Source organism: Sitophilus oryzae, unplaced genomic scaffold, assembly GCF_002938485.1.
Source record: "Sitophilus oryzae breed Bouriz unplaced genomic scaffold, Soryzae_2.0 scaffold_1743_pilon_pilon, whole genome shotgun sequence".
Lineage (NCBI taxonomy): Eukaryota > Metazoa > Arthropoda > Insecta > Coleoptera > Curculionidae > Sitophilus > Sitophilus oryzae.
The window spans coordinates 990,194-1,012,995 of record NW_022146439.1 but is presented as its reverse complement, the minus strand read 5'-3'; the positions used below and the strand labels follow the sequence as shown (position 1 = coordinate 1,012,995).

The window sequence follows — 22,802 nt, the reverse complement described above, 5'->3', positions numbered from 1 at the left end:
ACTAGTAGGACTAGTAGAATAAAGTTGTTATAAAATAAAATTAAGTAAATAATTATAATTAATAAATTAATAGTTAGTCTTTATTTATTCTAATTTCCACAACATTTTGGATCAAATATAAACGTCCTAAAACTACTGACCTTATAAACTAAAGCAAACCTGTTGGGTGCAGTGTGCAGTCATGCGTGAGTTTGTCCACTGAGAATATTCGTATTAGTATTTATATAAGTGGTTGTCATATTGTGGAAATTTCCATATTTGGATGGCTAAAGATGTAATTCGACCAGAGATATGGAAGTGGGAGAATGAGCTTCGACGAGTGCGCATCCAAATTTTTGTCGACGGCAAGATGGTAGACATCTTCCAGGTCCCGCTGTCACTTCCCCTCTTTAATTGACATCTGTTTGTGTTGTTATCTAGTTAAAATTTATTAATATCTCAATTATTCTAAACACTAATTCAAAAAAGCTTGTTGTATATTCTCATAGTCATTCTAAGAAAGCTAATACGCCGGGAAAAATGATTAGTTTTCATGTGTAAGTTTATACCACATAACCGTGTTTACAGATGATCCAAAACTGCTTACTTTTAGTTTTCCTAAAGGCGATTTGTAAAAATCGTGATTGTAATTGGGAATGGTCAAAAATAAGTGTGTGATGTGGCCACTTAAAGAGGATGTTTTTATTACGTGTGGAGGAAGAAGATACTTGGAATCAATGTTCGTGCGTCTGTAAAACAGTGCACTCTTATAGTGTCCATGAAAGCACAAGTTCAAGTGTACCAGAAATATGTCAAATATTGTAACACTTAGGCAAACAGATTGGTCCTTACTTGACAAGAAGATTATTTGGAGGAAAAGAAAACATAATGTTGCGGACCCGTGTGGACTCGACCTAACCTAACTATATGTCCCGCCCTCAGATGACCTTAACATCGCATTAAAGAATAGACACCGTAATGATTCATTCGTTCGAGAAGAATCGAGTCCCACTGGAATGGACTAGTACATACGAGAACATTCGAAATCCTTCTCTACGCACCTAACGATCTATGGACTATTCTAGAGTTCTTTACCTGTCGGTATAAAAGCCGGCGGCGGTGGCCTACAGGGGGCAGTTATAAATATACCAGTGCAGTTGACGCGCTAAAATTCAAAATAAATTCTTAGTTATAAATCGTTTGTAAATAGTTCTATAAGTCTTTTATCGTTATTGTTTTTGTTAATTAGTGTTAAATAAATAGTGTTTAAATAAATTGTGACTTTCTATCCACACGGAACCGACGAAAAACGTAACAATAAGATAGGGTATTTTAATCGAACAGCGAAAATTTAACATTTTTATTGTAAAGTTTGCTGTAGGTAGTTGTAGTTTTATGCTAAATATTTCTAACATTAGCAACAGCAGTGTTCAGAGTGTCAAGAGGAGAAGAATTCAGTTACTTAGATTTATGCACAGTTACAGGTATAAATGCTTTTTCAAACATAGTATCGAGTTCTATAGTCAACATTTTTAGTATTGCTACAACTGTAAAAACAACGAACATTGGACTGAAAAAATAGCAAGATTTATAGAAGAAGAAAGGGTATTATGCCAATAAGCAAATTAAATCTGTAGGCAGAAGTTTCTTATTTAAAAATCTGTTATGGGATATATATTAATTCTTATCTGTGCCACAAATCACTGAGAAAAATCATCTGATATTCATAATATTGTTAATGAGATAATATTTAAAGAGTGTTAAAAATGAGATTATTAGTCATGAAGCCTTACCCTTTTACTTTAAGAGTGTTTGTTTCAATATTACACTTTTATTCTTGTAAAATCTATGATGAAGTTCAAAAGAATTTTGCAATGGCCTTAAATTGTGAGCCAGGATTTATAGCAAAAGTATTTGATGCAGTGAAACTTAATCAGTACCTTCCAGTATGTATTTTAGTAAGGGGATTGTCAATCCCATGTTTTTAAATAGATAAAATACAGGCCAAAGTATTACAGTTGAGAGAAACTATTTTATCTTAAAAAATTCTTTAAAATTCTGAGTTCATATAATCTAATTTTCTTAATAATAAATTAGGTATATGTATGTATGTTGTACATACAGAATTTTTTTATGGGCAAATAAGGATCGGCAAGCTTCTTTTGTGCAAAAAATAAATTATTTTTTCTAGTATTTAGACAAACCATAATGTGTTTACAAACTTACCGGTAACAGTTTTTTTTATAATAAAATATTTAGGAATAATTTGGGTTGTTTATCAATATATTAATGACTTGAATTTTGACAAATTGAATTTGTATCAAAATAATTTTACGAAATATAAAATTGATGTTCTATTACAAGATTTAGAGTTTTTATTGTCGACGAAAACCAGGATAAATACTAACAATATCCTTAATAAAACCAATAATGTTTATGTATTATGAAAATATTTGTTAGAGAACATGTTAGGTATGTACAGTTAATATTTGAAGGCACGAATAAAAAAATAAAACAAAAACATATTTGTTCTAGGTTTATATTAAAAATACAAGGTAATTATCAAAAATAATTATGAACCAAGTGTTTTATGAATATACAACTTGAACAAAAAATTGTTTAGAACAATTTTTACCATATTTGCAAAAATTTTAAATTGAAACACGTAATTCAGTATTAGTATACATAAGTAAACATGAAATAATTGTAAATACTTATTTAATGGCATTTCGAGTGTTCATCTGTCCGTAGCGTCTTTTGTCAGAATATTCGTATATTTAGTGTTTTATATACCAATATTGTACGCAATTTTGAAACTGATGATAATTAAATAAATCATATTAATGTTCTTCAGCTATATATCTACTGATAGGTAATTTAACACAAAAAATAACGACCTAAAGCCAAGAAAAATCTCCCCTAAAACATATATGTATATTATGTTATACAACATTGTGAGCTGCTGTCAGCAATAATATTTCGTTTTTTACATTTTGAATAAATAAGAGAAGTTTCCAACTTTAATTAAGGAAAAAAGTTTATATTCCCTAGGAACAAAATTTTTCACTGTTGGCCAAAAGGTCAGTAACAAAATGCTCAATTTTCTCCATACCAAACGAACGTTTTATTACTTTCCGATATTGACACATGCCAGATATTCCTTTTCAATCTATTTTTTTTCCATAAACGAAGTTCGTAGGAAAAATTCATATAGGAAGACATATTTATACATCCATAATAAATGATGAAAATTTCACTAAATTCAAATTGCCCCTCGTATGGTTGAAAACAGCAAATTGATATTTGATTACTTATAGATTACCACCTATATACAAAATGACACGAAGATCTGGAATATAACGCCCAACTTGATTAGACCTTCTGCGCATGTTGACGCTCATTCTCTATCCCTTCTATATCTCTGAATTCGACTCACCGCACTACCGACCACTACCGACTTCCTGGAAGATGCAGTCCACAGATGCAGTCTTTCTCTTATTTTTATGAGTCCGGTTTTGGGTTTACTGTCTTACACTTCGTAGAGTTGTCTCAGACAAAAAATTCAAGCGAATAGCCGATCAGTTTTAATTTTATTCTCTTTGACAATTCGCCTGATCGTTTCTGAGAAACCGTTGAGAGTGAGAGAGTGTCTTTCTCAGACTGGCTCACCAATGAGTCAGTCTCGCAATTGGATATACTCTTGTCGAGGGACTTCGCAGTGTAACTATTCTGAAGCAAATCCGTTTTAATATTACATAGTTAGAATTAAGAGATTCTTGGCTATTGCATATAGTGATAGCTCGATGACAGAATGTTTAACTTTAACTATACCTATTTTAGTACCAAGAATCGTTGTGTAAGTTAAACCCTTGATTATGAGTATAGACAATGGTTAAACTAAATAAAGAGAATGGAAGTTCGAAATAAATTTTAGTCGTGGTACTGTAGAATATGGGCCGGTAGGGAAATACAATTTGTTTCTCAGGTCTCAGGTTGAAAACATTTTAATAAAGCAGTAAAATTTTGCAAGTATCAAATTTAATTGAAGTAAAAATAAAAGGAGAATAGTTTTTTGTGTTTGTCATTTTCGAAAAATAGGGCAACACTACTAATAGGTAATAGTAAACAGTATTTTTCTCTTAAATATTTGATCGAAGAAAGCCCTCTCTATTTAAATAAGTAAATTAAACTTATATGATATCATTATTGTCCCATATTGCTCTGTTTTATTGGAACCAGTTTTATTTCAAAACAACAAATTATCTTCGCATTTTTATATGCCGAAGATTAGAAAACCTGCTAATATTTATTATTTCATCGGATAGACAGCTGTGAAAACAATATTTTTTAAGAATTAATGCTAGAACCGTCCTTGTGCATTCTAATGGCGCTACGTCGCACTGAATAAATTAAATACTGCAAACAAGCATAATAGTTTGTGGTGTTGCTGCAGTACAATAAAACAATTCTGACAATTATTTTTTTTTCTTTTTGGTGTATTTAATTTCATTACCGTCTTATTTTTTTTTAATTTTGAACGTTCTATAGTTGACTGAAGGATTAAGAATCTCTTTTCTTTCAATCAAGTGTTCTATTTAATTTCAGATTTCCTCGACCACTTCCTAAATTCTTCATAAATTATTTAGTTAAGTCGAATACAGCCGTACATACTATGGCCATACCATCCTTTTCTCGGAGTAAGTCACGGTACTTTTGGGATCTAATGGAAACATGTGTAAAGCAAGTCCGTTCTAATTGAAATGATATGATTCTATTTTGATATTTGTAGGGTTCCGTATCTCAAAAGGAAAAAACGAAACCCTTATAGGATCACTTTGTTGTCCATCTGTCTGTCAAACTAAATCTATGAAATTTGGCAAGTAATACCATCTTATACTAGAAGTATACCGGGTGTGTCTCAAAAGTGGCTCACCCCTATAACTTTTTCATTTTTTTCAGATAAAAAACAAGATTTGGTATGTTAGTATATTACATAATTTAGGATTGATTGACGTATTCAATTGTTTTTGGTCACATCCTGTTTCACCGGAAATGAATACAACTTTTGATTTTTAAATGACACCCTCGCTATTTTTTTACTTTCATCGATAGAAAACTACACTCTTAGAATGACATATCATATGTCAACTTTTGACATTTTTGCATATGGTTTATTTGAAATTATAACTTGCGGTTCGTAACGAAAATTTGAATTATTCGTAAAAAAATGCTTTTTCCAAATATGCTAATGAGCCACCCTCGTTCCATTTGAAAAAATTGAGATATGATTAAAAATTCGATTTGAGCATTTTATAACTGGCCAGGACAAGACACTAAAACATTATACGATCCAATCTATTTTTCCAAGGCTCCTTGATTAAGAATTAGTGTTTTTAACATAGCCATGGCACTCCAGATTGAAAGTTAAAATACGATTTGTTTTTAAGCGAAAATGTCAAAAGTTGACATATGATACGTCATTCTATTCGAAATGTCATTTTCTATCGAATAAAGTAAAAAAATACTAAGTGTGCCATTTAAAAATCAAAAGTTGTCGTCATTTCCGGTGAAACAGGAAGTGGCCAAAAACAATTGAATACATCAATCAATCCTAATTTATGTTATATACTAACATACCAAATCTCGTTTTTTTATCTGAAAAAATTAAAAAGTTATAGGGTTGAACCACTTTTGAGAAGCACCCGGTATATAGAAACATCTGAAAACTATACATTTATAATTAAATCATAAAAAATATAGTCTTTTAGTACGTAATCAATAATCGAGGTTAAGCGTGGGTGACTAAACATTTTGTTGATTTTTTTAAATTTTTACTAATTTGTACAGAAGAATAAAATCTGCAAGACGTATATATTATAACTGAATCGCAAAAAAACATAGATTCAATAATGAACCTGTTAAATTTCAAATTCCGATTCTGCTAAGCCCAATGTTTTTTATATTATCTATCAAACATAATCTTAAACGTGTTTTTTAGAAATATTGTTCTTGGAACCTTAAAATCCGGTTCCGTAATCGATAATTTTAGTAGTACACAATCATTTTTAAGAAATGAATCAAACAAGAACATTAGAAAATTAGTATGAAATATTGCAATTTAATTTTCATAGGAATTTCAGTAAGCAATATAAAGTTTTGCATATGATATTTAACTAATTGTTTAACAACTAACTACTAACTAATTGTCTAACAACTAAATATTTCGATAAAATCAAATTAAGTATGTGGATATAAGATTGTGATTAATTGTCCTGGATAAATTTGAACGGTAAATACTTTTTCATTATATTTAGACGTACTACAAACTATGTTCTTAAAAACTATATTATCTAGAGATCTACCTTTGAGAGTAACTTTATTAAAAACTGATGAAACGGAATGCATTTACATGAAATTTGTCTAACGGGTATGTAAAAACTCATATTTATAATGTGTAAAAATGGATTACCTACTTCAATATAAAATGTGAGTTTTTTGTTCAAAATTCTTTGATTGCAGCTAATCGTATCAGTTATATAGTTATTAAGAAAAATCCTAATATGATATAAATGTTATAAATAATTAAATTTATTTTTCATTGCTTAATAAATAATGAAAGACAAAACAATGCGAGAGTCCATTAAATTGATAGGTGCAGCTCCATAAAGTACGAATAATGTCTATTTTAAACGGATAATTTGATAAGTAATCTTAAATTTATTGAACGAATTAAAGCCTTCACTGAAGACAAAACATTGACTTTTATTATTTAATCTTTCTTCATTACAAAAATTATTATCGGATGTTAAAATACTTATGATTTCCGATAGGATATGTAGATATATGGCCATATTTCTGTGGTTGTAAGTATACAGGGTGTCCCAATGTTCCGTGGACATGGAGCTACATAATTTTGGAATTAAAATAAGTTAATTGAACGCAATTTATCTCTATACAAATGTGCCTTTGTTTGTCCGTTAGAGGTCATCAAATTTAGAGAAGGTTATTTTAAGAACCGGTATTCCGATTTGAATGAGATTTGAAGTGCCTATGTTCTGCTAGGCGCTTTAATACTTAACTTTCACAAAATAACGTAAAGGGTATTAGAAGGGTGATATCTACCTTCACCCCTACATAAATTCTAGTAGAAATTTGTTGCAACTTCAACAAAGACCGATTTTTTTCTTAAAAAGATTCTTCTAGGATTTACTACATTTTTGTATCTTGCAAACGACACAACTTCCCATATAGTTCGGTCATTAATCAAAAAAGGGGCCTGCTTGGAAAAAAGTCTGGAAGTTTTGAAACTTTGCAGGTTTATAGGTTTTGGGGTCCCTAACTAAAATCCATAAAATGCACATTTCCAGACTTGCCGCCGGCGCCGCCATCTTGCCAAGATGGCGCCCAAAATCGGCATTTTGTAAACATCTCGAAAACTATACGTTTTTCGCAAAAATTTGGAGAGAGCAAAATTAAAGAGAATAAAATTTCCTATAAAAAAGGATATATGAAAATTAAAAATCGCTAAAGTCAACTGTTTAGGCACAAAATCCCTGGAAATTTTACAATTTTACGTGACGTATGATATACATATAGTCAATTTTCCGAAATCAAATGTCGATTAGTGTTCACTAAAACTAGTTTTAGTTTAGTTTCTTCAATTTTGTCATGAAACAGCGGCGTATCATTAAGTCGCTCATTAATTTATGAATAATTAATTGCCGTGCTGGACAGCATTCATTGCGAACTTACCACCAGGTTCAGCATTGGTCTGGTTGTACCAAAGATGCCGAAGAATGGGGTTGGAAGAAAACAATAACAGGACTCCACTCACAACGTTGAAAGATCCAGCTCCAAAATCCCTTTTGGCATTTTTATCCTGTAAATGCAAAATCAACAACTATGGTAAAGCCTGCGGATGTAGAAAAGCAGGATTAAAATGTTCAATGATTATCAAAGCAAACCTTTGAAGGAGGGTAAAAGGACAATAACTCACAACCTTTAGGTTGTTTAATTTTAAAAAAATTAATGCTTAAAAAGCGAGGGGGGGCGACATGTTTCGGAAATTTAAAATATTCCCATCTTCAGGCCCAAAGACAAAAGTCACTTAGGAAGTACAACCACTCAGAAGCAATAAAACCAATTAGAGCTGTTAACATTTACACAACTCATTCATTGTAATTATAAATTATATAACTCTTCAAGAAGGGAGCATTTCGTTGTAATACCAAATATCTATATCATAATCTTCAAACCATATTATTTCGATTTTTTATTTTAATATTTAATTTTTGACGAGAATGGACGTTCGTCTTAAGACTGTTTCTGTGATAATTTCTGTTTCTGTGGGTTTCTTTAGTGAACCCTAATCGACATTTGATTTCGGAAAATCGACTATACATAATCTACATATATGTATAAAATGCTAATGTTTATCTGTGTCGTCTCTACTGAAGTAACGACTTGCTCTAGAAAGTTGCTTTTTTTACTAAAAAATAGCTAATTGGCTTTTCTAAAAACTGTCGTCGCCGGATTTTATATTTTTCATTTAATTAAAAAAAAAGCATTTTTTTCATGTTGATGTCGTGGCGGATGCACCAGGCTTCAACTAGTATATCATATTTTACACAAAATTGTAAAATTTCCAGGGATTTTGTGCCTAAACGGTTGACGTTAGCGAAAATTTTCATAAAAAAGTTTTTTATAGGAAATTTTATTCTCTTTAATTTTGCTCTCTTCAAATTTTCGCGGAAAACGCATAGTTTTCGAGATATTCACAAAATACCGATTTTGGGCGCCATCTTGGCAAGATGGCGGCGCCGGCGGCAAGTCTGGAAATGTGCATTTTATGGATTTTAGTTAGGGACCACAAAACCTATAAACCTGCAAAGTTGCAAAACTTCCGGACTTTTCCAAGCAAAAATCCCCAATGACCGAACTAATAGTTTTGAAGAATAAAATGTTCTCCCGAAGCTGACCTACCAAAAATATTTCTTGTCACATCTAGTGATGGGCAAATGCATGACCAAAGCCATTTTGATAATATCTTAGGATTGTGTAAAGTGGTCAAAAAGGAAGCCAAAAATGCAATAATATACAGGATATTTCATTTAAAAAAATCATCCCGATCCACTCACACTTTTTTGAGCCACCCTGTAGAAGTTAAATTATTTTCCTGAAATACATCCTGACACATACTTTAGCTTAGCACAAAATATTAGTTTTGTATTATAGCAGCTACAGTTGCCCGACGCACTATTGCCGAACCCGTATAAAACTGTTCTTTCTACTATTTGAACCGTGGCAACCCCTATTGCTTTTTCATAGGCAACCTTATAACATAATCATCATCATAATTAACCAACCACTAAAGTCCACTGCTGGACGTAGGCCTCCCTCGTTTGCTTCCATAACTCCCTATCTTGAGCTATTTGCATCCAGTTACTGTGAATACGCCGTAAGTCTTCATGCCATCTGAATGGATGACAGCCTCTGCTCCTGAATGCATCATGTCTTGGTCTCCATTCTATTATTTTCTACCTCCATGGGTCATCGTTTAGCCTTGCAATGTACCCTGTCCAATTCTATTTCAAAGTAGTTATTTTCTCTATCACATCCACGATTTTTTTTCTGTCTCGTACTTCGATATTCGGTACTTTGTCTGTCAGAGATAGCCCCAACATGATCTTTCCATTATAACATCATGCATAGAATAAAAATAACTTTAATTTGATATATAAATGATCAATGAATGTTATGAACGTAATCTCATCTCCAAAATCAATTATTATTATTAATAATTAAACATATTTCCGGCAACTTTTTGATTGGCATTTGGCATCCTGTTATCCCCTATTCATAAATAAACGTAAAACTTATAGTTTAATTAAAAATATGATGAGCATAATAATCTTGCATCCTGTGCTAATACATTTCTTTATTGAATTATAGAATAATTTTTGTTGCAGTGTATGAAAGCCTATGTAGAATTCGAAATATCGGAGGGAGCCTATGATATTTCCTGCCCCGATGCACAATGCCCTGCTCAGGGAGTCCTGCAGCAGGACGAGATAAAAAGACTGGCTGGCAATGATTTATTAGAGAAACACAAGAAATATAGACTTAATAGAGGTAAGTTGAACTGAAGTTACTCGTAGCGATTTTTATCAAAAGGTGTTTTTTACGTAAAAAGTGACGGAAATGTATATTTTTTCACACAGTGGTTTTATACAGGTACAGACGAAAAGTTATTACTCTTCAAAACAGTTAAAAATATGTTGGTGGCGCCCCCTACAAGTAGGAATCATATTGACATCGAAATAAAATTTATCATGTCTAAAAACACCAATTTTCATCCAAATATCGACATTAGTTCAGAAATTATTTTAAAAATAAAATTTCTACACCCTGTATCTCCGAAACGCAGAATTTAAGGACATAAATTTATACGATTTTTTTTTACTTATTTTTATCTGCAGAATTTGCGTACAAAGTCTCCCGAATACAATTCGGACCACCCTGTATTATCTAGATCTGCAACGGACGCCTTATATAAAATATACGCTTGTTTATCATTATTTTGTTTACTTACATTTGATTTTATCGTGTATTTGATTTGTTTACCTTTATGTTTGTAATTACATTTGTTTGCGTTTCAGAACATAAAAATTGGATAAACATGTTATTTGGAGTTTTTTAACGTAATAAAACTTTAATTGGCCTTATACAAAATATTTGAAAAATAGCCATTATAGGAAATAAAGTATAATGCAAATATTCCCTACTAGAATTTTTATATTTTATTTATGCATTGTTTCGCGAAATATTTTTATTAAATAATTAAAAACTAAATTATAAAAAAATAATGCCTTCAAATAAATTTCACCGATTCTTAGTGTAAAATCTTGGTATTATTGTCATTAAAATATATTTTCTATTTTTAAAATCTAAATATTTATTTCTTGTATTTTTTTATACGTTAACTATGAAAATGGAGAGGGTGGACATATAACACATAATAATTAACGAGTCTCGAACTCCAAGCGAGACTCCACTCTACCTTCGTATGTAATTAATAGTATTAATCACATCGACTCCGCATCGACCGCCAAACGACCCGTTCGTGGACCTACAATTATTTACGTATGAAGTAGAGTTCGAGACGCTTCCGCTTCGAGTTTGAGGCGACCCGTATGTGCGCGGTCTTATAGACTATATGATGATAAGTTATTATTTAAGAAAGGGACACAATAGATCTTTTAGGTCATGGTAAATAACCCCCTCCCACTTACTCTACCTTCTCCATTCTAGCCAGCACAGAAATCTCATTTGCGACGCTTAATAGTAGACCATATAACAGATTGATTAAATTAAGATTTTTTTACAGAAATAGAATTAGATAAAAGCCGTTGTTGGTGTCCAAGAGCGGGATGTGAAACAGTTTGCAGTTTGTGTCCTTCGCAACCTTGCTCACCACAGAGCGTGTCCTGTCCCACGTGTTCGACTGATTTTTGCAGTAGCTGCAAGTTGGAATGGCACGAAGGTTAGTAATTTGATCCAGTACTACGGTGGTCACATCTATAGTCTATCTAGCGAGATAATAAGTCATTTTTTGAGCATAATTCTATCTTCACTAATAACGGAGATACCCTATGATTTCAACCAAAATGGGACACACTGTACAGGGTGGGTCAAATTCGACGCTTTTAAATGGAAACACCCTTTTCTATAGGAGATAGACGAAAACTAATATCGGTGTCTGGAGCTCAATTTTCATCAAAAACATGATAGTGAAAACCGCACATCAATATCTTTTACCGTTTCGGAGTTATGGGGTGTTTTTCAAAAATGTGCATTTTTAACAAATCGCTGTAACTTTTTTGCTATGGAAAATTTTGTATTTCTATGAAAACATTTCCAAAGCACCTTTTTACGTAGAATGTAATGGTTTAAGTATAATTTTTTTTAAATTAATAATTTAAGAGTTATCAACAGAAAAAATATTTTTTTATTTGGGACACCCTCTATATTTTTAATTAACTGTAAAGAATTTAAAATTACCTTTCCAAAAATATAGCACACTTGATATTTTGTTATAATCCCCTTCGAAATACAGAATTTTTAAAAGTTTGCCACTTTTAACTAGTAGGCTTTGGACCCCTTATTGATGATATGCCCTTAATGGAACTCGAAAACATATTTTTCCAGCAAGACGACGCACCGCCACTGAACGCTGAAGTTATCAGCAAATTTTTGCAGCCAATTTCAAGAATAATTGAATAGCTAACCAAGATCCCAGCCGTTGGCCGTCGAGGCCGCCTGACTTAGTGCCCATCGATCTAATCCTATGGATATATTTGCGGAAGAATAAAGGTTCCTTATTCCGTATAATCTAGACAAGAATTTGAAATACTTAGCAGTTATGAGAGGGTATCTTACACCCCCACTGAGTTAATGAATTCCGCGAGAAATGTTCAAAAACTGCCCCGTCTGTCACCGTCTGTGCCATAATAAAAGACGGTTGATATGTCGAACACCTGTAGCAAAATCTCATGTCTTGGTTTGCTATTTATTTTTATTGTTATTACATATAGTTTAAATGTGTTGATGTTGGTTAAATATATTTTAAATTGTTATAAAATTCTGCATCTCTCATAACAAATATTATTTTCGTTTTAATTGATGCTAACAGCTTGAATTTTTTGCATTATAGCCGGTGCCGTTCAAAGCCTACTCATTTAAAGCGGACAAATTTGTATATACTCTATATCTCGAAGAGTAATCGAGCAAAATATCAAGTGTGTTATATTTTTGGAAAGGTAATTTTAAATTCTTTTCAATAAACTAAAAATATACAGGGTGTCCCATATAAAAAATTAAAATTTCTGTTGATAATTCTTAAATTATTAATTTAAAAAAAAATATACTTAAACCATTAAATTCTACGTAAAAAGGTACTTTGGAAATGTTTTCATAAAATACAAAATTTTCCATAGCAGCAAAAGTTACAGCGATTTATTAAAAATGCATATTTTGAAAAACACACCCCTGTAACTCCGAAACGGTAACAGATATCGATATGCGGTTTTCACCATCATGTTTTTGACAAAATTTCAGCTGCAGACACCGATATTAGTTTTTGTCTATCTCCTATAGAAAAGGGTGTTTCCATTTAAAAGCGTCGAATTTGACCCACCCTGTACAATAGTGTATTTTTGATCATATTTTATTAACAAATTTGAATAATAATTAGCATTAGAATAATTCGATTAGATTTTTAATACAGCTACAGGCTATGACCGTTACTAACTGCCTAAATATAAATATGCATAGGTACTTAGATTACTAATGAAGGATAAACGTTTTAACTATAGGTGTAACCTGTGAAGATCACGGCAAACGACTGGCTAAGGAGGGAAAAGCTGCACCTGATGCAGGCATTCCTTTCGACTCAGATCTGATAAAATGTTGCCCTATGTGCGGGGTGCCCATAGAAAAGGACGAAGGTTGTGCCCAAATGATGTGTAAAAGATGCAAACACGTTTTTTGTTGGTATTGTCTAGCTAGTTTAGACGTAAGTTTCAAATGATTTATATATTTAAATACCTGTGATCATAAATACGGAACCATCAACGATGATTGAAATAGTTGGCAATACTGTATTAGAGGATTTTAGGATTTAGCAATTGCTACTCATGCTGAAACAACTTAATAATACTAATAATAATAATAATCGTCTTTATTGAAGAAAAAAAGATGTGTAATATTACATATATTATTACACATCATGCAACAAGGGTGGCGAAATTTAACAAAAAAAGTTATTCTTACATTTAACCACCCATAGCTGCCATAAGATATTTATTGAAAAATATGTTCAAAAGACAAAAAAATATGTTCTATAAACTAACAAATTAAAAAATATACATAGTTAATTCTTATACACATGGCATAATAAATACTTTTAAAAAATAAACAAAAAATACAAAACCATCATCATTCCTGTGAAGACAAAAGAAACATTTTATATTTTTTTCGCAATTGACCAAAATTACATTGTTTGAAATGATTATCAAGGGAATTGTAACTAGTGACGGCCATATAGGTAAAACTTCTTTGAAAAAGGGCGGATCTATGTTGAGGCATGGTCAGTTGATTATGGTGTCTTAGCAAAATAAAAACACTAAATCACCACAATACACCAAAACACTTTTACTTTTACACTGGACGCGCGTTTCGCTAACCATGTTAGCATCATCAGCAGATGATTATAAACTAAAGTACAATCTACAAGTTGAGCGTTTATATACTCGCTCAGTGGGTCCCGAGTGGGCGTGGCAAAATCTAGCCAACCGAGTCAGAGCCAACTGAGCGTAACAGTTAGATTTCCGCCACTAGAGTAGTAGGAACAAAGAACTTGAAGGAATTGGACCGTTAACTCTGTTCATACTATCTTTACATTTAATTCTGATGCTTTCATATGCATCTAATTGTCTGTAATTTGAGACTTGTTTAATTAATTTTAAATTATTAAGATCTATACAATGTTCATTATCAACAATATGTTCGGCAACGCAAGATTTATCCGGTCTACCATATCTTATCTGAGCTAAATGTTCTTTTGATCTAGTTAATATTGATCTTCTAGTTTGCCCAACATATTTTTGATTACAATCTTTACAAGAAATTTCATAAATGCCCGACCTTTCTAGTGGAGTGTTTTATCTTTGGATTACCTAATAATTGTTGTAATTTATTATTAGCACTATCACAAGTTTATAATTGACATTTTTAAAAATTCCTTTTTAGACCACGGGATAACTCTCTATCAAACAGTATCGAAAAATATTTAGACGTATCTTTCTCCACTTGAAAAGTCAATTTTCAGAAATCATTAACCTATACCTACGTTTTCTAATTAATTTATTTTGCATGTTCGGAGACATATGTGATCTCTTAGCATTCCTAATGTAATCTCTTTCTATTTCATATCTTTCGTTGGAAAGTGGGAAACTAAGTAATCTATGAACTAAGAAATTTAAACTAGCCATTTTATGTTCAACACTATGATGTGATTCATTAGGAATATATCTGCGTGTGGTCGTATTTTTTCCAGGCAATTATTAGTATTTCTAATAACTAATACATCTAGAAATGGTAATCTGTCGTTGTTCTCAATTTCATGCGTAATTTAATGGAAGGAAAACGATTATTTAACTTAGAAATAAAATTATCTATAGTGTCTGAATGTATCAAAAACAGCAAAATATCATCCACATACCTAAACCATACTCTTGGAAAATACTCAAACTGATTCTTAGCCTCCACTTCAAACCTGCTCATGAATAAATTAGCCAAAAATGGAGACAATGGATTGATCATTGCTGTACCTTCCCGCTGTTCAAAAAAGTTGTTATTAAATTGAAAACAATTTTTGTTTCATACATAACGATGTAAGCTCAATATATTCACTCACAGTTTGTTGTCGAGACCATTTGCGTTCAGTAATTCCTTTAAGTAGCCTAAAGTATGTGGAATTGAACACTTAGGAACAACGAGAAGACATCAAAGGAGACCAAAATTTCACCTTCATGCAATGTTATATCTTTAATTTTGTTAATGAATTCAATATTTTTTTAACTGAGAAGAAGGTTCATGATCAGGTAAATTTTCGAACTCCCTTGATAACCATTTTGCCAAATTATAAGTCGGCGAACCTACAGCCAGACAAAGCATACAATTTGTAATGAGGGATTGGATACTTGCAATTTCCTCTTTAAAGAATCTTTTCCTCTCTTTTTTTTTCTTTAAAGAGGAAATTGCAAGTATCCAATCCTCATTACCAAAATTGTATGCTTTGCCAAAAATTCATAAGCCGGACAAGTCTATGCGCCCAATTGTTTCGGCTGTAGTTCGCCGACTCTATAATTTGGCAAAATGGTTATCAAGGAGTTCGAAAATTTACCTGATCATGAACCTTCTTTCTCAGTTAAAAATAATATTGAATTCATTAACAAAATTAAAGATATAACATTGCATGAAGGTGAAATTTTGTCCCTTTGATGTATCTTCGTTGTTCCCAAGTGTTCCAATTCCACATACTTTAGGCTACTTAAAGGAATTACTGAACGCAAATGGTCTCGACAACAAAAACTGTGAGTGAATATATTGAGCTTACATCGTTATGTATGAAACAAAATTGTTTTCAATTTAATAACAACTTTTGAACAGCGGGAAGGTAATCCATTGTCTCCATTTTTGGCTAATTTATTCATGAGCAGGTTTGAAGTGGAGGCTAAGAATCAGTTTGAGTATTTTCCAAGAGTATGGTTTAGGTATGTGGATGATATTTTTGCTGTTTTTGATACACATTCAGACACTATAGATAATTTTATTTCTAAGTTAAATAATCGTTTTCCTTCCATTAAATTTACGCATGAAATTGAGAACAACGACAGATTACCATTTCTAGATGTATTAGTTATTAGAAATACTAATAATTGCCTGAATTTGATATCTATAGGAAAAATACGACCACACGCAGATATATTCCTAATGAATCACATCATAGTGTTGAACATAAATGGCTAGTTTAAATTTCTTAGTTCATAGATTACTTAGTTTCCCCCACTTTCCAACGAAAGATATGAAATAGAAAGAGATTACATTAGGAATGTAGCTGAGTGTAATGGATATTCTCCGTCACTAGTTGATAAATTAATTAGAAAACGTAGGTATAGGTTAATGAAAATTCGACTTTTCAAGTGGAGAAAGATACGTCTAAATATTTTCGATACCGTTTGATAGAGAGTTATCCTGTGGTCTAAAAAGGAATTTTTAAAAATGTCAATTATAAACTTGTGATAGTGCTAATAATAAATTACAACAATTATTAGGTAATCCAAAAGATAAAACACCTCCACTGGAAAGGTCGGGTATTTATGAAATTTCTTGTAAAGATTGTAATCAGAAATATGTTGGGCAAACTAGGAGATCAATATTAACTAGATTTAAAGAACATTTAGCTCAGATAAGATATGGTAGACCGGATAAATCTTGCGTTGCCGAACATATTGTTGATAATGAACATTGTATAGATCTTAATAATTTAAAATTAATTAAACAAGTCTCAAATTACAGGCAATTAGATGCATATGAAAGCATCATAATTAATAAATGTAAAGATAGTATGAACAGAGTCAACGGTCCAATTCCTTCAAGTTCTTTGTTCCTACTACTCTAGTGGCGGAAATCTAACTGTTACGCTCAGTAGGCTCTGACTTGGTTGGCTAGATTTTGCCACGCCCACTCGGTGCCCACTGAGCGAGTATATAAACGCTCAACTTGTAGATTGTACTTTAGTTTATAATCATCTGCTGATGATGCTAACATGGTTAGCGAAACGCGCGTCCAGTGTAAAAGTAAAAGTGTTTTGGTGTATTGTGGTGATTTAGTGTTTTTATTTTGCTGTGTAACACCAAAGGTTCCAACCCTCAACTGTAATGGTGTCTTATATTACAATTATGCATGACATTACGAGGAATAAGTTTTTCACTCAGATATATAGGGGTGGATGTGCTAAGAACTTTAAACAGAAACATGACGAAATGCAGCCTGACAGTGTTTGAAATCTTAAGCCACTTTAATTCATTAATACGAGCAGAGATATGATCGTACTTCCTCAGACCAAAAATGAAGCGACAGCAAACGTTTTGTACATACTGCAATCTGTTTTTAGAAACTAGATCCAGACATGGATAAAAAATAATATTAGCATAGTTGAAAACAGACTTATCGATCGAAACATTTTAGCAAGTTATTTCAATTGATTAACGTTAATTTATTTGTTTTTTCTTTATCTATTTTTGGTTTGTTTTAACGCTAGTGATAGCAGGCTATAAATATTCGAATTTCTCAAGTTATTGCTAACCAAAGTAGCAAAACCAAAATAGCCAAATATTTCAATCATTGTTGATAGTTCTGTACAAAAGTATGAAATATAGACACAGTTTAAAAGTCAGTTGAAGAATTACTCCTGTCCTATTTATAATATAAATCCTTACTTATCTCTGTAAATGCGATATAACTTTACCAATACGAAAATTCCTAGTCCTTTAAAAAGACAAATATTTACACTTTGATTAAACGCTTTTCCTTTTATTCCGTATATCTTCGAGATCTCTTCAAGTTTTGAACCCCAGTCCCTACCATTGAACAGTATACCGATTTGGTCATTTTAGAAATGTGGTCTGGATTTTAACGTGTAAGAGAGAGAATAATATAAATACGGTTGACTAACAGAGAGACAAAATCAAAAGCGGCATACAGTGTTGCCGGTTTTTTCATTTGTAGGAAAATTTGTGTAGAAAAAATATAAACTATTTTAAAAACTTTCATGTATACTACTGAAATGAAGATAATATATTATAAGCTAAATCTAATCTATTACATATGTAGTAGAATGAGTAACCAATTCTGAAAAATAAGGTTCCAACCCTAGAGGCAACCTTTTCCATAAACGCCTACTTGTGCGGTTTGAACTGTTGATGCAAAATCCGGCAATACGCTTGTGGCAACACTGCGTAACGATCTGTGCCATACGCGGCTAAGAAAATCACTAAAATAAACTTGATATGGTACAACCTTGTGTGCTAGGAAGTAAATTTTCATGCATATTTTCATCGATAGATTTGTGGCTTCTGAATAACGGTCTGAGTAAAGCATCTAGCTCATTTGCCAGTTCAGAATTAGAATTTAAAGTTAGTAAGTCGCATTTTCATAGGAGAACACTGTCATATTTATTTCAATCCAATAATCAACGAGAATATTCGTATAATTTAATAAAATTGTTGTAAATCACTATAAATAATGAATTGTTTGTAATTGAACTGTAATTTCTGTATTGTAAGTTGTGTATTATTAATTCGGCAAATGATGGAGATAAACAACTGTGGTTGATTAAAATTTTAAGATGAAACTTTTGTTAACAACATTCTGAGAATTCGAATAATGAATTGAATAATGACAACTTGTTTTGCCAAATGTTGTAATGAATTGAATAATGACCACATCTGTCTAAAAAAGACAGTGATTTAGAGTGACAATTTGATTATGTAAAATTTAGAGTAATTTAGAATTTTGATTATGCAAAAGATATACATATTCTATGAGTTTGCCTAACAATTAACATTAATTTAAAAATAAATCCTCAACATGAATAATGAACAAAACATTAAACAAAAACAGACCACACAAAACAAAAATTGTTGGCTAGTAGCAGTTAGTAGTAGTCAGAGATATAGATGTAGTAGTATTTTGGTTTAATGGCCACAACTGCCAGGCTATCCGGCCGAATGATGGAATTATCGTTTTTTATTAAAAATTAAAAAACATAAAATTATAAAACTAGAATAGTATACGGTTTTATATTAACTCCATTTTTTTGAAGTTTATAAAAAGCATTCATAAAAAATATATATCCTTCAAATCCTTCAATTTAATAGCTGTTAGTAAGAAGTTCCACTTCAAATATGCGCACATAGTGCACACACAACTTTTCTCTTTTTAATAAATTTGGTCTTCCATTAAGCTGCCTACATCACACGTAAAAATCCAGACCACACTTCTAAAATGACCAAATCGGTATGTTATTCCTATATTTCTGTATTTCTTTTTCAGGACGATTTTCTTTTACGCCATTACGACAAAGGTCCCTGCAAGAACAAGCTGGGACACTCGCGCGCTTCCGTCATCTGGCACAGGACACAAGTGATCGGTATATTCGCGGGGTTCGGTATATTGCTTCTGGTCGCGTCCCCTTTGCTGCTACTCGCGGCACCCTGTATAGTGTGTTGTAAGTGTCGCATGTGCAACGCGGGCACATCGAAAATGGACAACGAAGAAGATATTCAAGATGAATCGTGATAATAGAAATTATTACTGGTTTCGATAAAATACAGAAAAAGGCTAGTTTTTTTTATAAAATAAAGCTTAATATTACAGGTTGGTATCTCACTACCAAATTTAGGAAGTCATTTTTTAATAGCAGTGTTAAGTTTCAATAATACCGTAGATGACTAAACAGTTTTATAATCGAGGTATCTTTGGCCGTTGACAACTAAATTGTTGTAAATAGCGTATAACAAAATTAGGGGCATTAAAACAAATAGTATTTAAAATTCGATTTTATTTACACACTAACTATTCACAGCTAAAAATTCTAAAAGAATTTATAGACAATATACGGACCATAAAACTGTCTTATTTAGTTGACTTTAAATTGACGAAGGAGCGTTGCATCAAGAAATTTGCATATCATCCTATATTTGTCGAGCCTTAGTTAACAATTTATATTAGTTAACATTATTCATCGCCAAGATGCACCAAATGATATATCACTGTAATATTAAGTACTTATATGTACTTAATATATACTACTTATAAGTACTTAAAAGTACTCCCCTAAAATAAATTCCTGTATCCGCCCCTGATAATTACTGTAGTATTACTGTTCTCGTGTATGCATCATGTATTCATTTTTGTTTCGTGCATCTTAGCGTTGAATAATGTATACTTCTTATTGCAGTAATACCCTGCTTTACGCGGTAGATGTGTTCTATAGAAAATCGCGTAAAACGGAAATCACGTATAACGATCTACACAAGGATATAGGCCGGCGCGGCGCGGCGCCGGGCTGCCGGTATTAGCCCTATTGCCAATATATCCAGTTTTTCGCGTAATATCGAAACCGCGTAAAGCGGGGTATTACTGTACTTATATTTTGTAACAGATGGAATATTTTTTATTGAGTTTCTGGATGCATTTTGTTGGATATTATTAACTCAGCTTAAATTATTTTAAAAGTGTAAAGAATTCGATTGAATTTAGCAAAACGTCTAATGCCCTTGCGAGTCGACGTCCAAAAAAAACCTTCAATTATAGAACTTCTACAAATACTGAATTCTGCTAAGCAAGTACCTGTGATCATTCGTAAACATAAATATACATGCCTGGAATGTGCTGTACTATGTTATTTGTGGTCTATCTGTTTTTGCCAAATATGGGCTTGCCATTTAGGCTTGTCAAATATATATCTGATTGGATATTAGTTCTCTACAATGCGTACACTTGATATATAATTTGATCGAAAAAAGGCGTCAGGATGGCATTGAAATGAAGTAATGTCTGTCACTAAACGTTCTCCAACCCAGTGTGAGTACATCTCAATTGCAAAACCTCAAACGAGGGGTTGGGGACTCAAACCCTCACAATCTTTTCAAAATGTTTATTTCAAAAAATAATTTTGTTTAAAAATGGGGCTGAAACATGTTGATTCTGATTCCCGATTGATGAAACTGATTTCCGAAACATGTTGCCCCGTTTTTAAACAATTTTTTTTTGAAATAAACATTTAGAAAAGATTGTGAGGTTTTGAGTCCTCTACCCCTCGTTAGAGGTTTTGCAATTAATGTCTGTCATTTTATAAGTAAAATTATATAGGGAATATCGGTCGATCGTCATTTCCAAGCCAACAGGACGCCGTTTTTATTTTTCGATCCTACGGTATGTATAATGATAAAGTCTTTATTTTCTAATAATAAATACTCAATATTCTAAATTCGTGTAACCATTATTTTATCGCAATGACGTTAAATACAATTTTAAAAAATTCAAAAAAAAATTGTTTTTCTCTGACTGTATTTTATCGAAGGTTTCTAGAGTAGTGTTTCTTTTAAGTACGCTTCTTTTAGTGCTGTGCATTGATGACTTTAGTATTTGGGTTCATTCTATACCTGTCTTATTGTGATTTCACTGGAAATGTATAATTATATTTTTGTTATATTTAAGAGTTTTTATTTAATCTTGAAAGTTTATTTGGCATAAGTTAAGTATGTTAAGCCGTAATACGAAGCATAATGAGGTTCGTTTTAAAATAAAATACCACGGTTTAGGCACACGAGAGAGAAATACATAAACAAAAATATTGTATTACTTTGAAAGATTTTTTTTTTTAATTTTTTTTTAACAATAGACACTTCCTGGATATAAATATCGCATGATAAAAAAATCAGCATCAAGGTACCTTAGAAATGACGATCGATGACTTTTACATGTATACGAATATACCTATAATTATGTTACAAAATTTATAAGGTAAATTGACGCCATTTTTTTTCGATCATAGGGTATGTTCTAGTATGCAACAGGAGATAAACAACTTATTTTAGAAAGAAAATTTTATGTCAACAAGATGAACACAAAGCCATAAGAAAGACTTGAGCGATATTGAAGTAAATAGATATATGTATTATGTTTTCGTTTCATTCTAAAAATAGTTTTAGTGCAGCGTTTTATTTTGTCTCACTTTTTTGTCGTGCTATTACACTGTATTATTTTAGTTTGACACCGCGTTTACACCAGTCAAGTAAATAATTGATCAAGTCACTTGAAACCAACTGAACTGAAAGCATATTCCGAGTTTACACATTTCATGTCAAAAAGCTTCTGTTAGTTGGTTCAAAATGGCGACAGTGCGTAAGACTGTATTTTAAACTGCCAATATAATGGCAATAAAATTAAGAGAAAGTTTATTACATAAAAACCAAGACATTGACTTTCTTAAAATACTTGTTTTCCCGAAGTTGCTAGCTCTCGTACTATAATTTTGTGTTAGGATTATGTATATCCCATATACACCCCTAATTTTTTTAAATATTAATAAACCTCACAGCAGTTTCTTCTAGCCACCTACTTGCCATCATTTAAAAAACACTACTTGAGCGCCAAAAATTAAACCGACAAAGGGCATGTGTGATATATTTTTG

The 22,802-nt window shown here is 31.9% G+C and overlaps 1 protein-coding gene across 4 annotated transcripts in view; it reads left to right on the top strand.

Annotated features, from left to right (window-relative positions):
* LOC115881848 (probable E3 ubiquitin-protein ligase RNF144A) overlaps nucleotides 1–22,801 on the top strand; it is a 145,650-nt gene extending 122,849 nt beyond the window's left edge. For all 4 annotated transcript variants that reach the window (XM_030899544.1, XM_030899542.1, XM_030899545.1 and 1 more), the window contains 4 exons: nucleotides 9,948–10,110; nucleotides 11,366–11,521; nucleotides 13,353–13,552; nucleotides 19,657–22,801. In XM_030899544.1, coding sequence (XP_030755404.1) covers nucleotides 9,948–10,110; nucleotides 11,366–11,521; nucleotides 13,353–13,552; nucleotides 19,657–19,902 — 765 coding nt within the window. In that variant the 3' untranslated portion in view covers nucleotides 19,903–22,801. The remainder of the gene's footprint in view (nucleotides 1–9,947; nucleotides 10,111–11,365; nucleotides 11,522–13,352; nucleotides 13,553–19,656) is intronic.
* Nucleotide 22,802: the final 1 nt, after the last annotated feature.